This window comes from Nerophis lumbriciformis, linkage group LG14, assembly GCF_033978685.3.
Source record: "Nerophis lumbriciformis linkage group LG14, RoL_Nlum_v2.1, whole genome shotgun sequence".
Lineage (NCBI taxonomy): Eukaryota > Metazoa > Chordata > Actinopteri > Syngnathiformes > Syngnathidae > Nerophis > Nerophis lumbriciformis.
In genome coordinates, this window is record NC_084561.2 from 22,378,824 (window position 1) to 22,402,378 (window position 23,555).

Consider the following 23,555-nt stretch of genomic DNA (forward strand, 5'->3'; position numbering starts at 1 on the left):
GATGTCCGCAACAAACAGCGAGAGCCTGACGTCACACTTGCTACTCACTGCTGCTCCAGCTGGACTTTCTCTCATTGAAAGAGTCTCACTGTCCCCTTAATATTTTTACATTAAACATTTTGTAAATAGCTGTTTGTGGGTTTATCTCGGATATATTTATGTACGTCTAGATCGCAGACATGCTGCCACCACTCCAGACAATCGCGTGCGTCTTGGTTATTTCATCACAACATCCTGTTTCAGCAGTGCTGTTTCGGTGATCAAAGTCTTTTGTTGGTGGCCAAATTTTCAGTGCATCACGAGCTGAGGTGGGAATATTCAGGCACCTCACGATTTTATTAGATTCCGATTCGATTCTCGATTCAATACGATTCTTGTATTATATTATTTGGTATATAAATTATAATAAAACCTTTTTTAAGACAGGTTACAAAAGCTCCCGTTGGCTGCTAATGTACGACTTTAACACATAGTGCTGGCCTAAAAAACTTATTTTTAAAAATGTATTAAAACATTTTTATTTACAAAAAAACAGAATGGTAACCTGTCTAATTAAATAAAATAGAACAACTCCAACGCAATCCCAGCTGTACAGTACTTAAAATAAACATTTACAAACCAATAGAGAAGACCTACAAATACAAAGAAATAAAACTATAAAAAGCAACATTACCAATAATAATAGTACCGTATTTTCCGCACCATAAGGCGCCCTGGGTTATAAGCCGCGCCTTCAATGAACGGCATATTTCAAAACTTTGTCCACCTATAAGCCGCCCCGTGTTGTAAGCCGCATCTAACTGCGCTAAAGGAATGTCAAAAAAACAGTCAAATAGGTCAGTCAAACTTTAATAATATATTAAAACCAGCGTGATGTGGGCGCGCATGGAATCGTATATCAACATGGACGAAACTTAAACTTACCTTAACCACTCGCTCATCTTTTCTTCATCCATCCCTTCGAGTTAGCTTTTATGATGACGCCGGCTGGAAAGGTCTCTTTTGGCAAGGTCTTCCTTTTGAATATCACCATGGGTGGAAGTTTCTGGCCATTAGCATGGCAAGCTAGAACCACAGTGAAGGATGACTTCTCATTCCCTGTGGTGCGAATATTCACCGTACGTGCTCCCGTTGTATCCACAGTGCGGTTCACAGGAATATCAGTTGCTGTGAAATAGTAATCCGTGTGCGGATGGAGAGATTGCGTCTTTTCATGAACCGGATCCCTGTCGTTTAGTAGGAGCCATTTTGTGGTCTTTACAGATGTAAACACACAAAGGAAATGAAACGTACGGTAAGATCCGCGCGCTTTTTCTTCTTCTACGCGGGCGGGTGGTTGCTTACAGTAGAAGAAGAAGCGCTTCCTGTTCTATGGGGGCGGGTGCTTACCTTGGCGGTTGCTTGCGTAGAAGAAGAAGCGCTTCCTGTTCTACCGGGAAAAAAGATGGCGGCTGTTTACCGTAGTTACGAGACCGAAACTTTATGAAAATGAATCTTAATATTTATCCATATATAAAGCGCACCGGGTTATAAGGCGCACTGTCAGCTTTTGAGAAAATTTGTGGTTTTTAGGTGCGCCTTATAGTGCGGAAAATACGGTAATATCAATTATAGTTGTTTAATGTTTTAGTCCAAATATTCATTCTTTAAAAAAAAAAGACTTGCAAAAAACTAAATATTTTTTCAAACATTCGATTTTCAAAAATTATGAATCGATTTAGATTGGGAATGAATAAAAATCACGATTTAGATCTTTTTTTTCAGCACCCCTGATCACCAGTCAGTGCGCAAATACTAGGCCATATAAATCAATTCAAACAATGTGTTACTTAAATTAGTTTTCACATTAAAAAAAGAAAAATTACGGCGTGGCAGCTTTTATTTTGCCGTGGCGGAGCGCCAAGATCAATTACTTGTGCACACACGTACAAAAACAACACACAAGCCACACACAGTATCGCAGTCAAAAAGGTCGGATTGCCTTGTGTGCGGCGGACTGAACAGTTCAGTATTTTCTACTCTATACACGGTGTGGATGTGCTCCCCAATTTGATAATAATCTCCTCCATTACGGCAAATAAACTGCCTTTTCTATTTGAAGTATCAGTTATCAAATTTTATTATCCACATTACAGCAGAAAGTAAGCCATTATTAACAGGAAATGAACAAGTAGATTATAATATGACAACTGTTTGTGTCAGCTGTCACAGTTAGTACACAACATGTAAGCGGGTTGAGCCATCCATAAACTGGTGTTGTCTGTACTAGAGGCAGTATCAGTATATAATTGCTACAGGGGTAATTAAATATTTTTATTTTCCCCAATAATTTTGTTGTCGTTTGTGTTAATGTTCACTAAACCAGAGAATCCTTCCTTGGACACAGGAGGAGTTTGCGGGAAAAAACAAGGGACTTAAATGAGTTTGTATTCCGACACGTGACTTTTTCCTGTCAGTAAAAAACAGTGGTGGTCAACCAAGCTAAGATGGCTGTTGTACAGCAAGCAGCGCGCAAACCATCTGAGTACAAAAGAGTTTTAACTGACTCCTCGTGTTGATAGGCTAAAAGGTTTAAACTAAAATATTCCCACAACGGTCTGGTGGCATTTGGTTTTGTGATCATTTTGTCCATGTTAGCTGTTACATGCTAACGGGCCAGTGGCCCCGCCTCTCCGCATAACGTGTCAAAGACACTTAATGAGGACACACGCCTTCAACCCCTTCTTTTCATTCCGACATGACACAGGCGCGCGTAGCCGCTTAAAGTGACAAAAGCGTGAATGCTCTTGAACCATGCGCATGGCGATTTATCGACGTTAGAAAACTTACTGGCTTCATTTTCATTTATCGTCCGTTAATTGACTTATCAAATATCGCCCAAGAGCTAGTAATTGGCATTGGTATCGGCCACTCTTACTCATGGATGATCGGAATCGGCGACATAAACAGTGTTGGGTTATTTACTAAAAACCAGTAACTAGTTACAGTTACTAGTTACTTTATTTCAAAAGTAACTCAGTTACTAACTCAGTTACTTAAACCAAAAAGTAATGCGTTATTGTGAAAAGTAACTATTTAGTTACTTATATATTTTTAAAGAAAATATTAAGGCCCCATTTAATGCCCTTTTAGCCTTCATTTCAGTACTGTTATTGCAGTGGAGAATAATACAATCTGTTGATCAACTTGACATGCATTTGCATCACTGAACCCTGCTAAGCAATGTGGTCTACATACAACACACAAAGACAAAGATATGTTTCAAAGGGCCAATTTGTTTCAGGCCAGAACAAATTGACAAAACTATTTTAAATAGCTGCAACATAACATACATAAGTAACAAACAGCATAATAACAACATAGCTATAAACCAAGGAAGGCACACACTACATACACAAAGCCTAACCAGGCGTTTTTTTTATCTCAAGGAATTCTGAAATAAAATCATGTCTGAAGCCCAGAACACTCTACACATTTCCCCACTTTTAGTTTAGAGAAAAGGAAAGATTGGCCTGGCTCACTAGCATCCCTCTTTATGTTTGTGAACTTTATAGTCTAAACATTTAGAGTGATGTGATAATAAAACACTCTAGAAGTCTAGAATGAAAGAGCATATAAGAGAATTGACAGAGTGTGTACATTCAGTGTGCAGTGCCTCGTTAAAATCCAGCCGCTGTTGGAGGTGGAGGTTAAGTGTGTGTCTCTAGACTAGCTTTGTCGAAGCATGTTGTTTTTGTAGCGGTTTCAGCAGATTTGAATTGCTAGGATAGGATCTTTGATCCAAGACACAACTTACATTCAACTAAAATGTTCTTTTCTTTGTGGTCGACAAAAGAAAAGTATTGAAAATATCTTCATTTTAAGAAACTCTGCTTCGGGCTTCGCCATGACGTCTTGTTAGTAAACACAGACACGCCCCCCTCCCACACACACATACACACAGACAGCGCCTCTTTCTTGTTGCCTCTTCCGCAGCGCTGCAATAAAACACTCAGATCGTCTCAGTTTCTAGCTGATACTACATAAAAAATAACGTAAAATAACGCAGTAACGCATCATGTAGTAACGGTAACTGAGTTACTGAATATAAAAAATAACGTGTTAGATTACTATTTACCGCCGAAAGTAACGGCGTTACAGTAACACGTTACTTTGTAACGCATTAGTCCCAACACTGGGCATAAATCCCCGATCTGACAGTGGTACTGTAAACGGACCCAAAGAATAGGGCCGGGCTACAGTCTGATGACAGATAATAAGCACTTTTGTAACATTTAGCATTTGCTAAATGTGTATTTAGTGCATTGTCTCATAGAAAGCTTGTCTTAAGCAGCCACACAAAAAGATACTGTACATGTTTACTTAGTATTTAGTTTTGCAGCCTCTTTGTGTCACTGTGCAACCGGACGCCATTCCAAACTGGACCGCTGAATTGATCCGGTGAAAAAGTGACTCTTTGGCACTGGTGCTAACCGGTTAGTACATCCTGATGTGCTTGTCAATCATGCTAGATGGCTGGTCAAGGTGGCAGCACCAGTTCACTTTACGTCTGAGAATGCAGCTGTTTTTCTTTGTCACAAGACTTGTGTGCACGAGCACTGCGGGTTGAATATCAGGATGATTGGTCTTGTAGCCTGTCACACACACACACAAACACACACACACACACACACACACACCCTTATTACCAATTTCCTGATTTTCTTTTTCATGTGTGACAGGTAACTGCACACTTCTATCATCGATGAGGAGCAAAGCCTTTGAACAATATATATTCCTTCCTCCCATGTTGAAACAATTTGTGGTCAATTTGTCCACTTTATTTTGGGCATTTTGGGCTCAAATTATTCTCATTTTGTAAAGTATTCTAGATGGTTTGCTTTCTGGAGCAGAGTGAGGGTGGTTCTGGTGGTTACTGGGGCTCTATGCTAGGGTGTGGTGGAGTCTTTAAGGGCATTACAGCCACAGAATGGTCAAGCAGTGTGCCAGGTGTGTGTGTGTTTGTATGCATGCATGTGTGTCTTTATTCAGTGGAGGGAGTGAACATCTCAATCTCAACTCTTCCAATCCCTCCTACTCAATCCTGCTGCTGAAGCCAAATTCTTACATTCTTCTCCACTTCCTTGGAGATAAAGTGACTTGATGTTGCTTATCATGTCACAACACTATGTACTTTACATACGCTTCTGTCATACCAGCCTGCTATCATTTGCTTGTCCCGTTGGTGTCATTGTTCTTGGCTGAGAAAGATATCCCAGCAATGTGCTTTCCCCTCTGGACAAATCTTTAGAGATCTACCGGCTCAGGCAGCCAATCAACTCCCATTCCACTCCACTCCATTCCACTGGGAGTGGGAGACACCATTACTTGGCCTGTATTCAGATGCTTCCCATGGGAATAAGGCTACTTTCAGCATAGACATTTACAATTATTTTTATTAACAGTGGAACCCAGTCCCTTCAGGGACATTGCTGAATCGCCAATTCATACAAATTGAGAGTTTATCTTTCACGTGATGGAGGAAGGGTAATTTAATTAGTTAGTTCTAAGGTCAAACTGCCATTATCATAAAACCTTTTATTGACTGTGCAATGTTTTAGGGACATTTTCACATTACAAAGCCTCAATGTCATTAGTGATCTGTATTTTTTTCTTTAAACGTGTGCTAATTAATCAGTTGTTGGTTTATTAACTGTCTAAACCAGAGGTCTTCACCAGGGGTCTGCAGAGATAATGCAGGGGGGCGATTTAAAAAAAAAAAAAAAAAAGTTTATATTTCCTCCCTCAATTTTTCCACAAATGTTAATTAGTGCTCTAGTTGCCAGCTAGCGATCAGCACTATAGTTGCCATCTAGCGATTAGCGTGTTAGTTGGACGCTGGCATTTCGCTGCAGTTTTCAGCTAGTGATTAGCGCCCCAGTTGCCAACTAGTGATTATTGCATGAGTTGGCAGTTAGCGATTAGCGCACTAGTTGCCCCCTAGCGAGAAGCAAGCTAGTTGCCAGCTGGCGATTAAAGTGCTGGTTGCCAGCTAACTATTATCGGTACAATACTTTTATTTGAATATCATTAGTATTGCACAATTACGAGGTATCTTTATGTCCAGATTAATGTAAAAGGCAATCAACATTTCAGATGTAAATGTAGGGGGTCCCCACTCGTCTCCATCAGTTTTGGGGTCCTCGGGCTGGAAAACGTTGAACCCCCGGTTTAAACCAATATTATTAATTTATTTTTAAAGGCAATAAACTCAGATCTCTCTTTTTTTCTGCATTGTAATTGAAAGGTCAATGACTTTTAATTATCCTAAATAAGTAAACAATAAAAAAATAACATGGATTCTCAATCTCTGTTAGAAAAAATTGCACATTGAGAAATATTGAACATCTCATTATGCTGTTTTTCCCCAGTTTGCAACGCAGTGTGATTAACAAATTGGGCATACTTGCTTGTTTGTCCATGTTGATGGCCTCATCTTGCTCACTCAAGTCTTTGCAATTATCTTTTTTCCTCCTAATTATGCTCTGCTTCTTCCTACTCCTTTTCGGAGATGTTGTAATGAGAAACTGGAAAAATATGTTGTTCCATATTGTAACTGTATGCATGTTCAAAATAAACTAAAACCATAATTTTGGTACCTGGCAGTGATTCTCACTAACGAATAGCAACTAGCGAGGCTCAGTTTGTGCATCTTGAATTTGTAAGCGAGTGTGTAAGCCTCCGCCCACTGAAACAAAGATTGTGGATGACTGACATAGTTATCGAATTCACTTTCATGTATCTTTTGATTAATTGATTTATTGACAGCCCAAAAATTATGAATCATGATTGTTCTGCTTAAAAGTGAGATACCGATACTCTGGGACAATTTTTTTTACACACATACCTTGTTCAAGGCTTCACGTTTTGATTTAATCAGACTTTTTTTCATCATTATTAATGTGTGAATGCCACAATTATTATTAGACTTCTTTGTCTTTTGATGGTCTTTATGTCGTCGTTCATTGGAATTTGACGGGGTTCAAAGACGTTTGATGGGCAACTTTCCTAAACAGAAAGTAATAGAAAGACTGAAAAAAAATCCTTCATGTCTAAAACATGGCTTGGAAAAGAAAAGTCAATTAAGTGATGCAATCGCTAAAAATAACAAGTGAGCCTGAGTGGTAGCATCGGTTGTCAGTGGGCAGAACCAGGGCAGCGGAGCAAACATTTGAATAAAATGTCAGCGTTTTGTTTTTTTTGTGATTTTACTCGTTAAGTACATTTCAAAATGGAAATCCCAACATTTTTGCGTACAGCTCTAGTGCAAATTATGACATGTAATAATTGTTTTTGCGAAAGCCTCGCATTAGAATGTACAAAAGACCCAGCTGAATAAACTTGACATTTATTTGGCCTTGCTGCGGTCATTAAAGTATGCAAAAATTTGGGAGCACTAGTGGCATGTTTTGATTGGACGTCTCCTACATGTTCTCAGGGTCTGTTTCTTCTCTTCCTGACCTTGCACTTCCATTTCTTTCAAGTTGAAAGTTCCAAATGTTGACAGCTACTGTATTTGTGTTTTCAGTGCACAGTGCAGGTGAAGCTGGAGTTGGGCCACAGAGCTCAGCTGAGGAAGAAGGTAACATCAGAAGGTTTCACCCACGACTGGATGGTTTTTGTCCGAGGGCCAGAGAATGGCGACATCCAGCACTTTGTAGACAAGGTTGTCTTCCGCCTGCATGAGAGCTTCCCAAAACCTAAGAGAGGTATGATGGCCATAACATTACAGTATTCCGATTTTCTCTAGACAAGTCAGATTTTTTAAAGGATGGTTTGCTGCCTTTCTTTTATAGAAATACCGGTACTTCACGGTTTTGGAAGACAAAACATATTTTATCTCACGTTATTGTATTTGATGTTTGTGGCTGAACAGGATCATCTCAGAACATCTGTAATCTACTATTGTCCGGGAAGATAAATGTAGAAAAAGCGTATACCTGCAATTAGTAATTGGTATCAAATTCTGTACTTTTATATGTCGCGACCAAATTCCGTCAGTACTACAGCGTACTGATTCACATAAAATCCAATGGTACCAATTTTCGACATCTGGGTTGCACTTGCTGTCACGTTTGATTGCGTACTTGGCACCGGCTCAAGCACTTGGCGGGCAAACAGGCGTATTCGTAGCGAAGTCCCTCTAGGTCGGGGGTCGGCAACCCGCGGCTCTAGAGCCGCATGCGGCTCTTTAGCGCCGCCCTGGTGGCTCTCTGGAGCTTTTTCAAAAATGTATGAAAAATGGAAAAAGATGAGGGCAAAAAAATATATTTTTTGTGTTAATATGGTTTCTGTAGGAGGAAAAACATGACACAAACCTCCCTAATTGTTATAAAGCACACTGTTTATATTAAACATGCTTCACTGATTAGAGTATTTGGGGAGCGCCGTTTGTCCTACTAATTTTGGCTGTCTTTGAACTCACCTTAGTTTGTTTACATGTATAACTTTCTCCGACTTTCTAGGACGTGTTTTATGCCACTTCTTTTTCTGTCTCATTTTGTCCACCACATTTTTAACGTTGTGCGTGAATGCACAAAGGTGAGATTTGTTGATATTGTTGACTTGTGTGGAGTGCTAATCGGGCATATTTGGTCAATGCATGACTGCAAGCTAATCGATGCTAACATGCTATTTAGACTACTAGCTACCGTACATATTGAATCATTATGCCTCATTTGTAGGTATATTTGAGCTAATTTAGTTTCCTTTAAGTCCTCTTAATTCAATTTATATCTCATGACACACTGTCTGTATGTAATATGGCTTTTAATTTTTTGTGGCTCCAGACAGATTTGTTTTTGTATTTTTGGTCCAATATGGCTCTTTCAACATTTTGGGTTGCCGACCCCTGCTCTAGGTAATGTTTTCATGCCAATCAAGCATACCCAAATTAAAACGCTTGAATATAAGGCTCCATTTTTCATGTTAGCCCAATGTTAGTTTATGTTGGAAAATTCCATATACATGCTACTGATTAGCATCAGCGATTTTACACCTCCAGATTTGGCAAAAATACTTATAAGACGCATGTTACAGTTAAACTGCTGGTGTGTAATAAGCACAATAAACTTACAAACACTTGGTAGGGTTCAACAAAAGGCACGACTGGGTTGGACAAAAAAATTGCTTACTTGCAAATGAGACTCTGAAGTGTAGGAAAACAACTAGATAACACAGCTATCATTATATGTCTGGTCGGGGGGTTTTATTATTAAACAAATTAACATTCATCACCTTGTTTACACACACACAAATACCATAATTTGATACCAATTCCGAGGTACCGACGGCGTGGCGAAGTTGGTAGAGTGGCCGTGTCAGCAATCGGAGTGTTGTTGGTTACTGGGGTTCAATCCCCACCTTCTACCATCCTAGTCAGGACCGTTGTGTCCTTGGGCAAGACACTTCACCCCTTGCTCCTGATGGCTGCTGGTTAGCGCCTTGCATGGCAGCTCCCGCCATCAGTGTGTGAATGTGTGTGTGAATGGGTGAATGTGGTAATACTGTCAAAGCGCTTTGAGTACCTTGAAGGTAGAAAAGCGCTATACAAGTATAACCCATTTATCATTTATTTATTTACCGGTAATTGATACCCTATCAGTTCAAACGTGAAAGGTACTCATCAATACCGGCAAGATCAATTACACTTCTTGTAAAAAAAAAATAAAACAATTTGCGTGTGTTTTTATATCTTATCAATACATCCACAACCTATCTTTTACACAAAAATAGCTTTAGGATGATTTTTGCTCTAACAGTTGTTTGTTTCCAGTATGCAAGGAGCCTCCGTACAAAGTGGAGGAGTCAGGCTACGCAGGTTTCCTCATGCTTATTGAGGTTTACTTCAAAAACAGGGTGAGACAAATATTTATATTTATTTCAAAAAATGTCAAATGATGCATTAGCCAATGTGTCTTTTTTTGTTCTGTGTTTTTACTCCCTTATTCATAGAGAGAATGTAATTTGATGTTGAAAATGACTACGGTACATGGAACTGTTATGTATTGATGTATGTTTTTACTTGGGCCTCTGCGTTCATATACTATTAACTGTCTATACAAACAGGAGGAATCTACCCTTGGTAACTCAATGAAGTGGTTAACCTTGTTAACAGAGACAATTTTCCTTTTATGCCAAGTTCAGGGAAGCATGTTACTGCTGAAGACAGAAACATTTTGGTTATTTAAGTGCATGAACCTTTCAGAACCTTTTAGGGTTAGACCAGGGCGTCAAAACTTTTTCCATCAAGAGCCCCATACTGAAAAGTCAAAGCATGCGGGGGCCATATTGATAGTTTTTATTTTGTTAAAAAATTGCTAAAAAAAAATGTGTATATATATTTGAATATATTTCTTTCTGTCACCTTTGTTTAATAGGTGAAAAAGTATATTATTATCAGTTGTTAGTATTAACAATTCAGCTTTTTCTCATTACATTACATCTTTGCTATTTTTTTCTTACTTTTTTTACTGGCGATGTTTTTTTCCGACAATATCCTACAGGCCAACAAAACTCAAGCTGCGGGCCGCAAATAGCCCCTTAAAAATTCCAGCTTCTGCTCATGACAACATATATTTTTGCTTTTAATTTTTTACAGTTTTAATGTTGTTTTTTTATTTTATTTCGACAAGATGTTTGCGGGCCTACATAACTGGATCTGCAAGCTGCAAATGGCTCTCGTCCCGCACTCTGGACATCCCTGAGTTATTACATCAACATTTAAAAATTTTCTCATTACATTATACATTTATGCCCTTTTTTTCTTTCATTTTTACTGTTTTTATTAGATTTTATTTCGACAATATGTTGCGGACTGCAGGCTACACTTTGGACATTATTAGTATCAAAATCTGAACTTTTTGCTCTTTTTTCTTACATGTTTTACTGTTTTTTGTAAAATTGTATTTAGACAGTATGTTGCAGGCCAACAAAACGCAAGCTGTGGGCCGCAAATGGTTCCTGTGCTGCACTTTGGACACCCCTGAGTTATTAGTATCAATATTTCACATATTTCGCATGACATTATTTATTTTTGCTCTTTTTTCTTAAATTTTTTTAGTTTTTTTTTTATTAGATTTTATTTCGATTATATGATGCTGGTTAACAAAACTGGAGCTGTGGGCTGCAAATGGCCCTCGAGCTGCATTTTGGACACCCCTGAATTATTAGTATCAAAATTTTACATATTTCTCATGGCATTTTGTATTTTTGCCCTTTTTTACTTGTACTTTGTCTGATTTTATTTTGACAGTATGTTGCGGGCTGATAACTGGAGTTGCCGCATTTTGGACACTGCTCAGTTAGACAATAGACCAGACATGCTAGAGCATTCTGTGTATTGGTTCATATAAATAAACGAATGTCCCATTACAAGATAACGCTGAAGGTTTCACTGCTGTAGACGTGGGCTGTATTCAAACACATTGTCTGTCAAATGAAGACATTTTTCTATGAAAATAGACAAAATCCAGATGTGTGTGAAGCATTACTGTTGCCACAGAATAGTTCTACAATCAATCACACACCTCCCAAGTTGTGTTAGTGTGCCACCCTCACTTCATGTTTGTCGTTTTGATTGACTTTAAGCTTGAAATCGTTTAGGAGGAGCCAAAAAAGGTGTGTTTCAACTATGACCTATTCCTAAATCTGGAAGGAAACCCACCTGTCAACCACCTTCGCTGTGAGAAGCTCACCTTCAACAACCCCACCAAAGATTTCAGGAAAAAGCTGATCAAAGCTGGAGGGGTGAGACTACTGCACACACTTTTATGTGCTATTAGTAATGTATGTACCCTTAATAACTATTTGTCTTTGGTTAAAATGCTTAAGATAATTAGATTTTACTATAATCTGCAATCACCCTCTCTCTTTGTTCAGGTACTGGTGGTTCCAGAGGTGGCTGAAGCGGTGTCGAGGCCCAGTCCAGACTACCCAATCCTGCCCACCATCCCCCTCTCAGCATTCTCAGATCCCAAGAAGACCAAGTCCTCTCATGTGTCAAAGGTTGGTTATGCTGCCAAGACACCACTATTTATTTTACAGGCACTCCGCTTTCGCCTTCCTTTGATCTACAAATCTAGCTTGATGAAAACGCAAATGTAAAAAAAGAAAACAAAATATTTGTTTAATTATTTCTACTATTATTCAACTTAATTTCCATTCTTTTTTCAGAATTTCCCTTATGGAGGAAAAAGTGCCGATTGTCTTTGTTGTATGCCCTTTAACCATCAGATCTACTCTCCAAGTAGGCTGACTCAAGCCCCTAATTGTTACCAACTGTTGTTTAGCATTAACATGCATGTTGTATTAGTCAGCCCGCTTATCTTCCACAAGAACATATAAACATGTCCTGCTTTATGTGTTTCCTTGGTTCAACCTATTGCAGATGATACATTTTAGTTTGCATTAGGGATGGGCGATATGGCTTATAATCTATATTGCAGCCTCTTGTGATAACAATATACATCACAACACTGTGTATTATTTGACATATAAATGATAAAAGAACCATTTCATAACAAGTTAAAAGGCTTTTAATTTAGCTGCTGACATATGCAGTAACATTTTTGAATCATTTCCAGATGTATTATTTTCTCAAAACTATTACTAATATACTTGGTAATTTACTGATAATATCTGGTTACTTTTTACTGTAACAATAATTTATCTACATTTCTCTTAAAATGCAATAAGCACTTATTTTTCTGTTTGGATACTTTACATTAGTTTTGTCCAATACTACAAATTTGGGTCTAAATCTAATACCAAGTAGTTACAGGGGCAGTGTCGGCCATATGTTTATTCTTTTGAAAAAAACTTGATACTTCAAGGTTAATAAACTTTTGATCACAAAAATAATCAAAAAATGCAGCATGTAACAATAGCAATGTAATATTCAAATAATTTCCTTATTCCCTTTTTACATACAAAAGTGTGTAACAGACAATAGTGCAAAATAATTAAAATCTAAACATACTATTGACTGAGTTTTTAAACCGTAACACAAATGACAAAACAATTTTGTGATAACAAAATATATCAAAGTAATCATTGTCGTATTAACTAATAACTGATGATACTATACTTGGTATCATTGTCTTTATTTGTATCGTTCCGCCCACACTTTTTTTCATTAAAGAGCTTCAGCTCAGCAGCTCGCTTTGCTTTTCGTATCCTCCTGTAGCTATTCCTTGTCCTTTAGTCATCCAGTGACTTGTAAGAAACATAGTTTATTTGCTGCCATTGAGGCGAGGGTTATAGATTTAGAAGCAACTTCTTACTGTGATGGCACATTAGTCGCTTGCGAGGGCGCTACAATGCGTTGAGGAAGCTATGACTACACAGCGCACTGGTATTTAAGCCACACTCACCAAATTTTAGAAGAAAAAAATATTTTTACATATAAGGCGTACTGCCGGTGAGCGGGTCTATTCTATATTGATTCAAAAAGGGGCACCGCATTAAAGGAGTCATAATACCATTCAAATTATGATTTTTTTTCTTCTTTTACATTTAAAACATTTCCTTGTGGTCTACATAACATGTAATGGTGGTTCTTTGGCCGTTTTGTGGGCGGTCTTATTTACGTGGCTCCACTTCAACTGTGTCTTCTCACCGTCATCTTTGTGGTACCAGTACGGTAGTTTTTAGCGCTTCCATAGCGAGTCTACTGACAAATATAAGTTAGAACTGTGCACTACTTTATATTAGAAATGGCAACAGCATAGGTTGAATGCCCCACAACAAGAGGATAAAGAAAAAGAAGGAGCTTATTAATAACTACAGCGTCAGTGCGGACTACAATGGCGGACACAAGCAAATTTTCGGGACGTACAAGAATGCAAATCCCAAATACACATCAGCAGGAATCAATAAGTAAGAAAAATAGGTCGAAACAAAACGCCAGATATTATGTCTGATAACAGGTGCCATTTTGGGGTCCTTAGACCATAATAATACCCATCTGTTGAAGCACAGCATGTATGACTACAGTAGTGGTAATGCGGCAACAATCCATTAAGCGGTGCGGCTTCGTAGTTTACCAAAAATGTACTAAAACATGTTGACCAATTTTTTAGCGCTGTATGTAATGTTCTATAATCCCAATGAAACATAAAATATTTGGGCTTGCTTGTTGGCATCATCTTGCAGTCCACACATATCTCTTATGTGTGACTTATATCTATTGGTCACACTTACCATTACACCATGCACCAAATAAAATTGCTTTGAGGTCGGTAAGCACAACCAGAGTTAATCCGTACATTAGGCACACTGGGTTGTAAGGCGCACTGTCGATTTTTGAGAAAATGAAATGATTTTGCCTTAAAGTGCAAACAATACATACCTTAATTGTTTCCAACCCGTGCCTGTAAAACGGTTGATCAAACAAAACAGAAATTATTGTCATGGACCCACTAGCTGTGAAAGCTAACTCTCCAATCAGTTCATGAGACTAAAAAAACCCACAGTAGCATGTTGGGTAATATACGAAACTGAAAAAAAAATACAAAAAAACGCTATAGTAAGTTAATACTAACACAACCACTTGTAAACATGTACCGGTAAGCATATTCACAAATGCTAACGACACTAGCTTGATTACATTACGATGGCACGTACACATATGCATGAAAACACTTCTACAGACATTACACATGGGACTTTTTAGTAAGTATGAATTGTTTCAGCTGTATTGTAAAACTTGCAAACGTTGCTTAGGGGAATGAATGAAGAATCATTTCAAGCAGGAACACTCTGGACGGTTATACTTCCGGTTCAAGGCACCAAACAGGAAGTACATTTTTAACCCGCAGAACCTGCAGTGAGCAAACTCGTTTAAAAGATGACGCCATCGCACAAACAATAATACACCTTTTTAATTTCTCTGTCTGTTTTCTATGAAAACTATTTATTGGATACAAAACATTGTGGCTGTTAGCGAAGAAAAATCCATAAATTAGCCAAACAGTTTTATAAACCGCAGGGCTTAAAGCGTGGGGAAAAAAGTAGCGGCTTATAGTTCGAAATATACAGTACTAAGTCCTACTTCTCTACATCAAATCTTCCTAAACAACAAACTCGGGAAACGTTGTTTGACTATTTTAATTTTAAAGGTAACATTTTCCTAACTGGATGGACAATGTTCTTATGAAAAGTTTTTTGAGATTGAGAAAAAAGTGCTTTATCGCTTCTCTGTTTGTCCTCCATCACCAGGAACCCAGCAAAGAAGGGGGCGGCGGTAGCAGCAAAGGGGTCAAACCGCACAAAATGACCAAGGAGCACCGTGAAAGACCCCGGAAAGACTCTGAGAGCAAAGCCACATCAAAAGGGGACACTGACAGAGATGGAAGCAGCAAGAGCGGACGCGGCGACTCCTCATCCTCGTCTTCGAAAAAGCCATCAGATATCAAAGTTAAAGACGAAGTAAAAGTCCCACCCAAGGCAGCCTTTAAGGAGCCCAAGCTCACCCTGAAGGAGTCAAAGATGGAGGGCATGTCTCCGAAAGGAGGCGGGGCTGGGAGTGGTGGAGGAGGTGGTGGGGGAGGAGGAGGAGGAGGGGGTCCTGCAGAATCCAAAGCCCCTGGAAAAAGACCCTCCACTGTGGAGTCTCCCAAACCTAGTGCCAAGAAGCAGAAAAAGGGCAGCTCTGAGGGGCCAAAAGGCCAGGCTGGTGGTTCTTTCACCGGTTCCCCTCGTGTGTCCTCGTCGTCTACCACTAACCAGCCCTACCCAGATAAGAAACACTCCAAGGAAAAAGGTCGCTGGGCAAAAGGCAAAAATGACACACAGGATTTGAAGGAACCCAAAAAACTTCCCGAGTCTGAAGAGTCCAATTCAGATGATGAAGCCTCTTCAAATTCCGAGGTATGACGAGACAAGAGCTTGGAGATTGCCGATGATGTCAAAGAGTGGTTTTATGGTTCAAGATTCAGTCCAAATATTCAAACAGGCTATAGTTCCTAATTTTTCTGTTTCAACACAAAAAAAGATATCAATCAATTTTCTCAAAAAAGAGCTCACACATTATACAGCAGTGGTCGCCAACCTTTTTGAGCCCTAGATCCCTGGTCTCAGAAGCTTTGTGTCATTATTATTGGCTGATTTCAACATTTTGGCTTTTTCTCATTGCATTTCTTCTGTTTTCCCAATTTTTGCTGGTCTGTTAAGATTTTAGTAATGTCCCTGAACACATGGCCCCTGTGATGCACTTTGGGCACCCCAGAAGCTAATTGTTTATAGCCACTATAGTTTTAATACTGTAGTATATTTGTTCATCCTGGTTACATATGGGACGCTAGTCACATGGTTGTCTTATGTCACCACCGGACTTAGTAAAATCAGCTGTTCATCTAGCTTGTTTATCCTGTGTGATAAAGAGGGGATGAAGGGGGAAGTTTGTTCCCGTCGCAGACGATCAATGATGGTCATGGTTTAGAGAAGAGTTGTTTGATGCTGGATGCTAGAAAATGTCACATTTGTTGCAACAGTCAGCCCCAATGCATTGTTGCAGCTCGATGATTTATGAGCATGTCATGCAATGCGCGTTTGCGAGAACAGCAGGTGTAGTGCGTGGCTGCACTCGGGGCTGTGGCCACGGTGTCGAGAGCGAAGGATGTGAGGCTGAAGAGAGAAAGGTGTGGGCGTGTTCAGGGTTTAAAACGCTTGCCTAATGGCAGGTCTGTTGGTAATTCTCCAGATAGGGGTGTCACTGATGTCATTTTAATACTTTTTTTTTCCTTTTTTTTTTTTTTTTTTTTTTCTTTCTTCGCGATCGACCGATAGGGTCCCAGAGATCGAATGGTCGATCGTGATCGACGAGTTTGCAACCCCTGATATACAGTGTAGAAAATCATCAGAACCTCGTGTGAGCAAGCACTTTGTTATAGTGGCGAAGTCAAAAACTCCTGTCTCACAAGGAGAAACCTTAAACGAAGCCAAGACTCAGTATGGGGCGACCATCTGCCTCGACCAGCTGGTTTGCGAGATATAGAGGGTACTTTTAATTGTCTTACAATGTTGTTGCTGCTCCTTTTGTGCTTTTCCTACAGCAATCAGCGCCTTCTAATCCTTCGAACTCAAGTTCCAGCTCAGACTCCAGCTCTGACTCAGACTTTGAGCCGGTACAGAAAGAAGGAAAAGGTATGGCCTATTCAACCTAGCATGTGTAATAAAGTGGAAACATATTTAGTGAGAAACATTTGCGTGTTTTACAATAATGATCATCTCTGTCCATCCGTCTAATAATTTTTTCACCAAATACAACATCAGTAAACATGCTACCCTCCAAGTACCACCATAATGACCAAGACTAAAAATACAGTAGCGTAGAAGGCATAAAAATTCATTAAAAACAAGGCAGCGGTTTTATTTCACAAGTATATTTAATATTTTAAGGCCACTGTAACATTACCGGTACACACAATTTGAACAGTAACACTGTGTTTGAGTATTTAATTAAGGGATTCCCTGGCATACTACTAGATGGAGCCCGCATATCACCAGTTGTACGCGTACCACAGTTTGAAAATCACTGACTTAGAGTTTTTCACCTCATGCAATTGGACCACAGTTGCAAGAGTCAGCAAAAAAATGTCATATTAGCATTAGGACTCTTATTCATTAGTATGTAATGTCATATTACCGGTAGTTCATATCTATATTAGGTCATATGTCTTTGTTTCTCCCAGGTCCCCTGCGTTCCATGGTGGAAAATACCGAGTTAGAAGAGTCGGACGATGACGACAGCAGCTCGGAGGAGGAGACCCCTGTTAAGACTAACCCCCCCAACCGTGACTCTCGGTCAGTGTTTTTAGTGGGACTTTTTTAAGCGTTTGTTGGAGCAGTCCAGCAGTCCATTATATCATTCCCTTTGATATCTGGCATAAGTGTTACATGAAATGTAAATATTAGGTTGTGCCAATTGATCAATCACCGATCAGTATCGGCTGATTTTCATTAAAAATATGTGATTGCCATTGCCCATTGAATGCCGATAACAAATGCAGATCCACTCTGGCTGACACTGTATTTTTAGTCCCCAGGCTGATAGCAGCTAATTATGTGTCTCCATACACAGTGTAGAGCCACTCTCCTAAGCTAACAATACTCACCTCCATTCCTACATATAAGTATCTTATCACACGCTAAAAACATGTTACACAACAAGAGCAAGCCAGGAGCAGACATGCTAATAGATAAATGCTAAGCTATCTTGAAACAACACCAATAAATACGTGTTTAGGAAAGTTCAAGAAATGTAGATGGAACCATGTTACAGCAGAAAGAGGGAGGATAATATAACAACTATTGATGTGTCAGCATTGTCAGTACACGACACGTAAACGGAGGGCGGATCAATCCATAAAATTGGTGGTGTCGATACTAAAGGTAGCATCAGTATATTTAATACTAGATTGATTAAGTTGATATTTTTTTTTTATCAAAATATTTTTGTTGTTGTTTGTGTCAAATTCAGGGAATAAATTCCCGAACATGAGGACTTTGAGGGGAAAAACCAAAGGATTCAATGGTACACGATAACTAAACAAAATCAGAAACTACTATTGACTTTGTTTTGATCAAACAATTGTATGTAATAAAATTATAAGGAACCAGTTTAAATATTATGTTGATATTGTTAAACTGTCAAAAGCACTTACTGTAAATATTTACAATTAATACATGTAATCGTGTTATCGGCCAATCTCACTCAAGGATGATGGAAATCGGCTGCATAAGTACCGTATTTTTCGGAGTATAAGTCGCACCGGAGTATAAATCGCACCTGACGAAAATGCATAATACAGAAGGAAAAAAACATATAAGTCGCAAACTATGAAAAACACTGCGGCTTATAGTCCGAAAAATACGGTATTTGATCGGAACATCCGTAGTACATATGCGTCTTGTTTTTCAATTCATAAAAAATTCACAGTAATAGAAGTAGTATATTATGACAGAGTGGACAGAGTTGTTTTAGTTTTGTTTTTTTTAGGTCTCCATCTGTGTACTAAAAGTGACTAAGACATGCGAACACACATTGACTAAGACGTGCGAACACACATGCAGTATGACATTTTGTCATTCTGTGTGGGATTGACCTCTGACCTTGTTGTCCCCCACCAGACTCAGCCTGAACAGCGAGAGTGACAGCAGTGACGGCTCGCACCGCCCCAGTCGAGACCCTGCGCCACCCCCACAGAAACACAGCTCCTCCAATAACAAAGTGAGACCTGGTTTTGTGCCTTGGATTATTGACATATTGACTGAGGCTTTTTAGGGCCTGAATTAAGATGACTTTATTCAGAACAATGCAAAAGGTTTAGCTTGTCTGAATGTTATAAAGTACATCTTTTGTGTCCAAGCAGCGCCATTTTCTATTATATTTAGGTATTAATTGCTATATTTATTTACCAAGGTGCCATTCAAGCTGCAGCATTTCCAGCAATCACAGCCTCCCTCTCCTGTATTCCATAACTTTGAAAAAATCTATTTTCTCGGTGTGAGTGCAGGTGTCAGGCAGGAAGAGTCCAGACTCTTCTTTCCGTTCTGATAAGGTGTTGAAGAAGGGATACGACAAGGTAGGAAGGGTAAATCAAACTTTTTATGCTTCAATCCATACATATTAAATTATTGCGCAATATAGACAATATAGATGATATAAATTTTGCCGACGATAGTTTTTAATACTATCGTCATATCGTGATAATGCATGTTGATGATACATTCTAGCTGTGCCCTGCAAATTTGACAGCGACAAGCGAACGATCGAATCAATGCAATGTAGCATTCTTGCTAGTGGCTAATGTCCCTCCACAGTGCAAAGCTACTTCTAAGTCAGTAAACTGTTTCTTGCACGTAACATTATCACTGGAGGATGAGAAATAGCTAATTATGCTACACTACACACCATAGGAGGATATGCTAACCACTAAGCTAGAGTTACGGAATGTAAACAAAGGTGGCGGATTGATACAAATATCGATAGTTAGTTTTTGTCTGATTATTTTTGTGATCAAAAATGTAATCATTCAATGATCTTGAAAATTTCAAGTATCCGCATTGATATGACCAATACCATACTTGCCAACCCTCCCGAATTTTCCGGGACACTCCCGAAATTCAGCGCCTCTCCCGAAAACCTCCCGGGACAAATATTCTCCCGAAAATCTCCCGATTTTCAGCTGGAGCTGGAAGCCACGCCCCCTCCAGCTCCATGCAGACCTGAGTGAGGACAGCCTTTTTTCATGACGGGAGGACAACAGGGTGACAAGAACTAAATCATCCAGACTAGAGATAAATTGTATTATTATGTTTTCATTTTACCTAAAAATAGATATATTTATTAATTAAAAAAAAAAAAAAACTAAATACATTTTTACTATATTTTGCTAAAAACATCAAAATTAATTGTATTTTTATTTGTATTTTTTTGTGACTCCTTATTACATCCAGCCATAGAATTATACATTAAAATAAACATATTTGAAATAATTGATTTTAAATTATCATAATAATTCATTTAAAATGACCAAATTTAATTATTAAAACAATTGCTTGTTTATCAACAACTTCAGCATTTTATTCATTACATTTTGAAACAATCAGAAGCCAAGTTGTTATATTCCTTAATATTTATTTATGCAAGTTTGAAGTATCAATGATCTAAACACAGTTTTATTTGCATATTTTCAGGATGTAGATATATATATATATATATATATATATGTATATGTATATATATATATATATATATATATATATATATATATATGTATGTATGTATGTATGTATGTGTATATATATATATATGTATGAAATACTTGACTTGGTGAATTCTAGCTGTCAATATACTCCTCCCCTCTTAACCACGCCCCGCCCCACCCCCGACCACGCCCCCACCTCCCGAAATCGGAGGTCTCAAGGTTGGCAAGTATGCCAATACTGCCCCTGTAAATACTTGGTATTGGATCGATACCCAAATTTGTAGTATCAATTATCAAAAAACAGAAGAATAAGTGTTTATTACATTTGAACAGAAGTGTAGATAGAAACATGTTACAATAGCAAGTAACCAGCTATTAACAAGTAGATTAAGAATAGTTTTGAGAAAATAACTCAACTGGAAATGACGCAATATGTTATCATATATGTCAGCAGCAAAATTAGGAACCGTTGTAACCCATTTGGAAATGGTTAAGTGCTCATAAACACCCTTCAGATGTAGTGGTGTATTAAAATCATGTCAAGGCTGTTTATATTGAAAGTGATGATTTACAACCAAGCACAAATCTGTATATCCCTCTAACCATTAAAAGCACCAGTGTTGAAAATGTGAATCATGACTGTCTATCCTCTGCACCCTCCCTCTTGTCAAGGCCTACACAGAAGAATTAGTTGACCTCCATCGCAGACTGATGGCTTTAAGAGAACGTAACATCCTACAGCAGGTGTGTGTTCATATCTTTATATTATTTCATACTGCCATGGTTGTCACGTTTCTGTCTGCTCTTTGACTACTGATATACTTTATGCTGCTTATTCAACAGTTTTGTCATTGTCACATTTTCTTGATTCAAGCTAAGCAAGTTCTTTTACACAATCTCATATAATCCTAAAACTTGTGCAGGGATTTGAAGTGAACCGGCAACTACCGTAATTGTTGCTGGCATTGTTATCTATTGCTTTGTGTTGTGTGATGATGACATGTAGAACTGTTGATGGAACTGGGTCAGTCGTGTTTTTAGGACCACCGTTAGTTCTGAAGTGTTGGATCTCGACTAAGGATGAATATTTTTTTAGAAATATTTTTTCACAATCAAGTACACCGGGCAACAAGAAATGTTGACCTAATTCTAGGTGCGGTCATATAAAGGAAATGCAATTTTGGTAAACATTTTGTCATAAATGTAATACAGTTAAGTCTGTACTGTTTTTGCCAAAACTAAAATATATATTTTTTAATTTGCTGAAAACTTGATTTTCAATTACGATTTTGATTTATGGGGTATAACCTTAAAAAGACAACAAAGGGGTGGGTATTGCTGATGTAGTAATTTATAATAATGAAATAGGTTAATAAAAAGGCTAAATAAATGTTATACGTACTGTATATGTGAAGACAAATATTTGTGTCTTTATTATTTGCATCAACATTTCAGCTTTTTCTCATAACTTTATGCCTTTTTGCTCTATTTTGATGGGGGTTTTTTTGGTTTATTTTATTTCTACAGTAGGATATACGGGTCCATAAAAAGCCGTGTTCCACTAACGGCCCCCAGGCCACACTTGGAACATGACTGGTTTACTTATTTCACCAGGAGGGCAAAGTGTTGCCAAATGACGAAATTGTGTTTATAAGCTTTGTCTAGTTATGGTTTGATTATAGTCATGATTTATTTGTTTTAGACAAGTTTAACAAATTACATTAGGGACCTGATGTAATCACATTTGCATATTTCAATACATCTAAAAAGGAGATGATATAATCCTACCCCTTCTCCGTGCCTTTTCCTGAGAGTTAATTTACGACTTAACTTTTGCATGTTTAAATTAAGTTGCACTTCCTGTGCGAAAGAAAGAGTTGGAAAAAAATGTATAACCTTTTGCTAATTGTCAATGAAAATGATGTATTAATATTGTAGAACGGGTGTTCTTAACCTTTTTGATTTCAAATATTAACACTGAATTAGAAATTTTACTCGTCTTGATTTTCAATTTTCATATTCAATTTGTGTATCTAACCTACTTACATTTTACAACTTTGTCAAAATTTATGAAACCATGTGTTAATCACAAAGATTATTTGTTTAACACAAACTTTAGGGTTAGGTCAGGCTGATAAGAAAAATAACTACTATCAAATATACTGCATAAAAAGCGACTCGCTGAAGAAAAATAAAAAGTAATTACAATAATGCTGTGCTTAAAAACAAACTCATTTAATATTTATGTTTCTTAACTAAACTGCCATTAAAATTAATGTGAAAAAAAAAATACAGCTTCACCACTTTAGTCATAATATTTGCGCTTAAGAAACTTTTCTATGACTTAAGCACCAGACTTATTCTGTGTGTTAGAGACAGATTCATGTATAAAGAGAGTATGGCCGACTTAAAAACAGGCACCATGACTGCTACCAAGGACGTGTGTGGCTATGTCCAGGTGCAGGCAATTGCTGTGGTTTTGACGTTAGTTTTTCTGACGAAATAAACCAAAATAATATGTCTGTATATAGTTCTACACATACTCTAGCTCATAAACTTACAATAAAATGCTTTTATTTCGTCAAAGTATATTTTGCGGCTGTATTTGACGCATTCTGCTGCTACATTCCTGCAGGGCTTTGTGACCAGCAGGCACTCTAACATGCACACGACGGCGCAATAAACAGCAGCATATGTTTGTGCAGACTGGAGTGGAGAACGCTCTCGCAAAAAAGAGGAGGCGGAAGGTTCGAGACATGATAGAGAGGATTTAACGATGTTTATTTAATTTACGTTCTCATAATT

The 23,555-nt window shown here is 38.2% G+C and overlaps 1 protein-coding gene across 2 annotated transcripts in view; it reads left to right on the top strand.

Annotated features, from left to right (window-relative positions):
* The window catches only part of mllt1a (MLLT1 super elongation complex subunit a), a 50,162-nt gene that overhangs the window by 20,156 nt on the left and 6,451 nt on the right, over nt 1-23,555 (top strand). Inside the window, exons 2-11 of one of the 2 annotated variants that reach the window (XM_061975819.2) lie at nt 7,568-7,748; nt 9,815-9,897; nt 11,644-11,787; nt 11,920-12,045; nt 15,259-15,909; nt 17,094-17,184; nt 17,733-17,844; nt 19,171-19,270; nt 19,557-19,634; nt 21,423-21,494. In XM_061975819.2, the coding sequence (XP_061831803.2) occupies nt 7,568-7,748; nt 9,815-9,897; nt 11,644-11,787; nt 11,920-12,045; nt 15,259-15,909; nt 17,094-17,184; nt 17,733-17,844; nt 19,171-19,270; nt 19,557-19,634; nt 21,423-21,494 (1,638 nt within the window). The remainder of the gene's footprint in view (nt 1-7,567; nt 7,749-9,814; nt 9,898-11,643; nt 11,788-11,919; nt 12,046-15,258; nt 15,910-17,093; nt 17,185-17,732; nt 17,845-19,170; nt 19,271-19,556; nt 19,635-21,422; nt 21,495-23,555) is intronic. The other variant, XM_061975820.2, reaches the window with a different exon arrangement.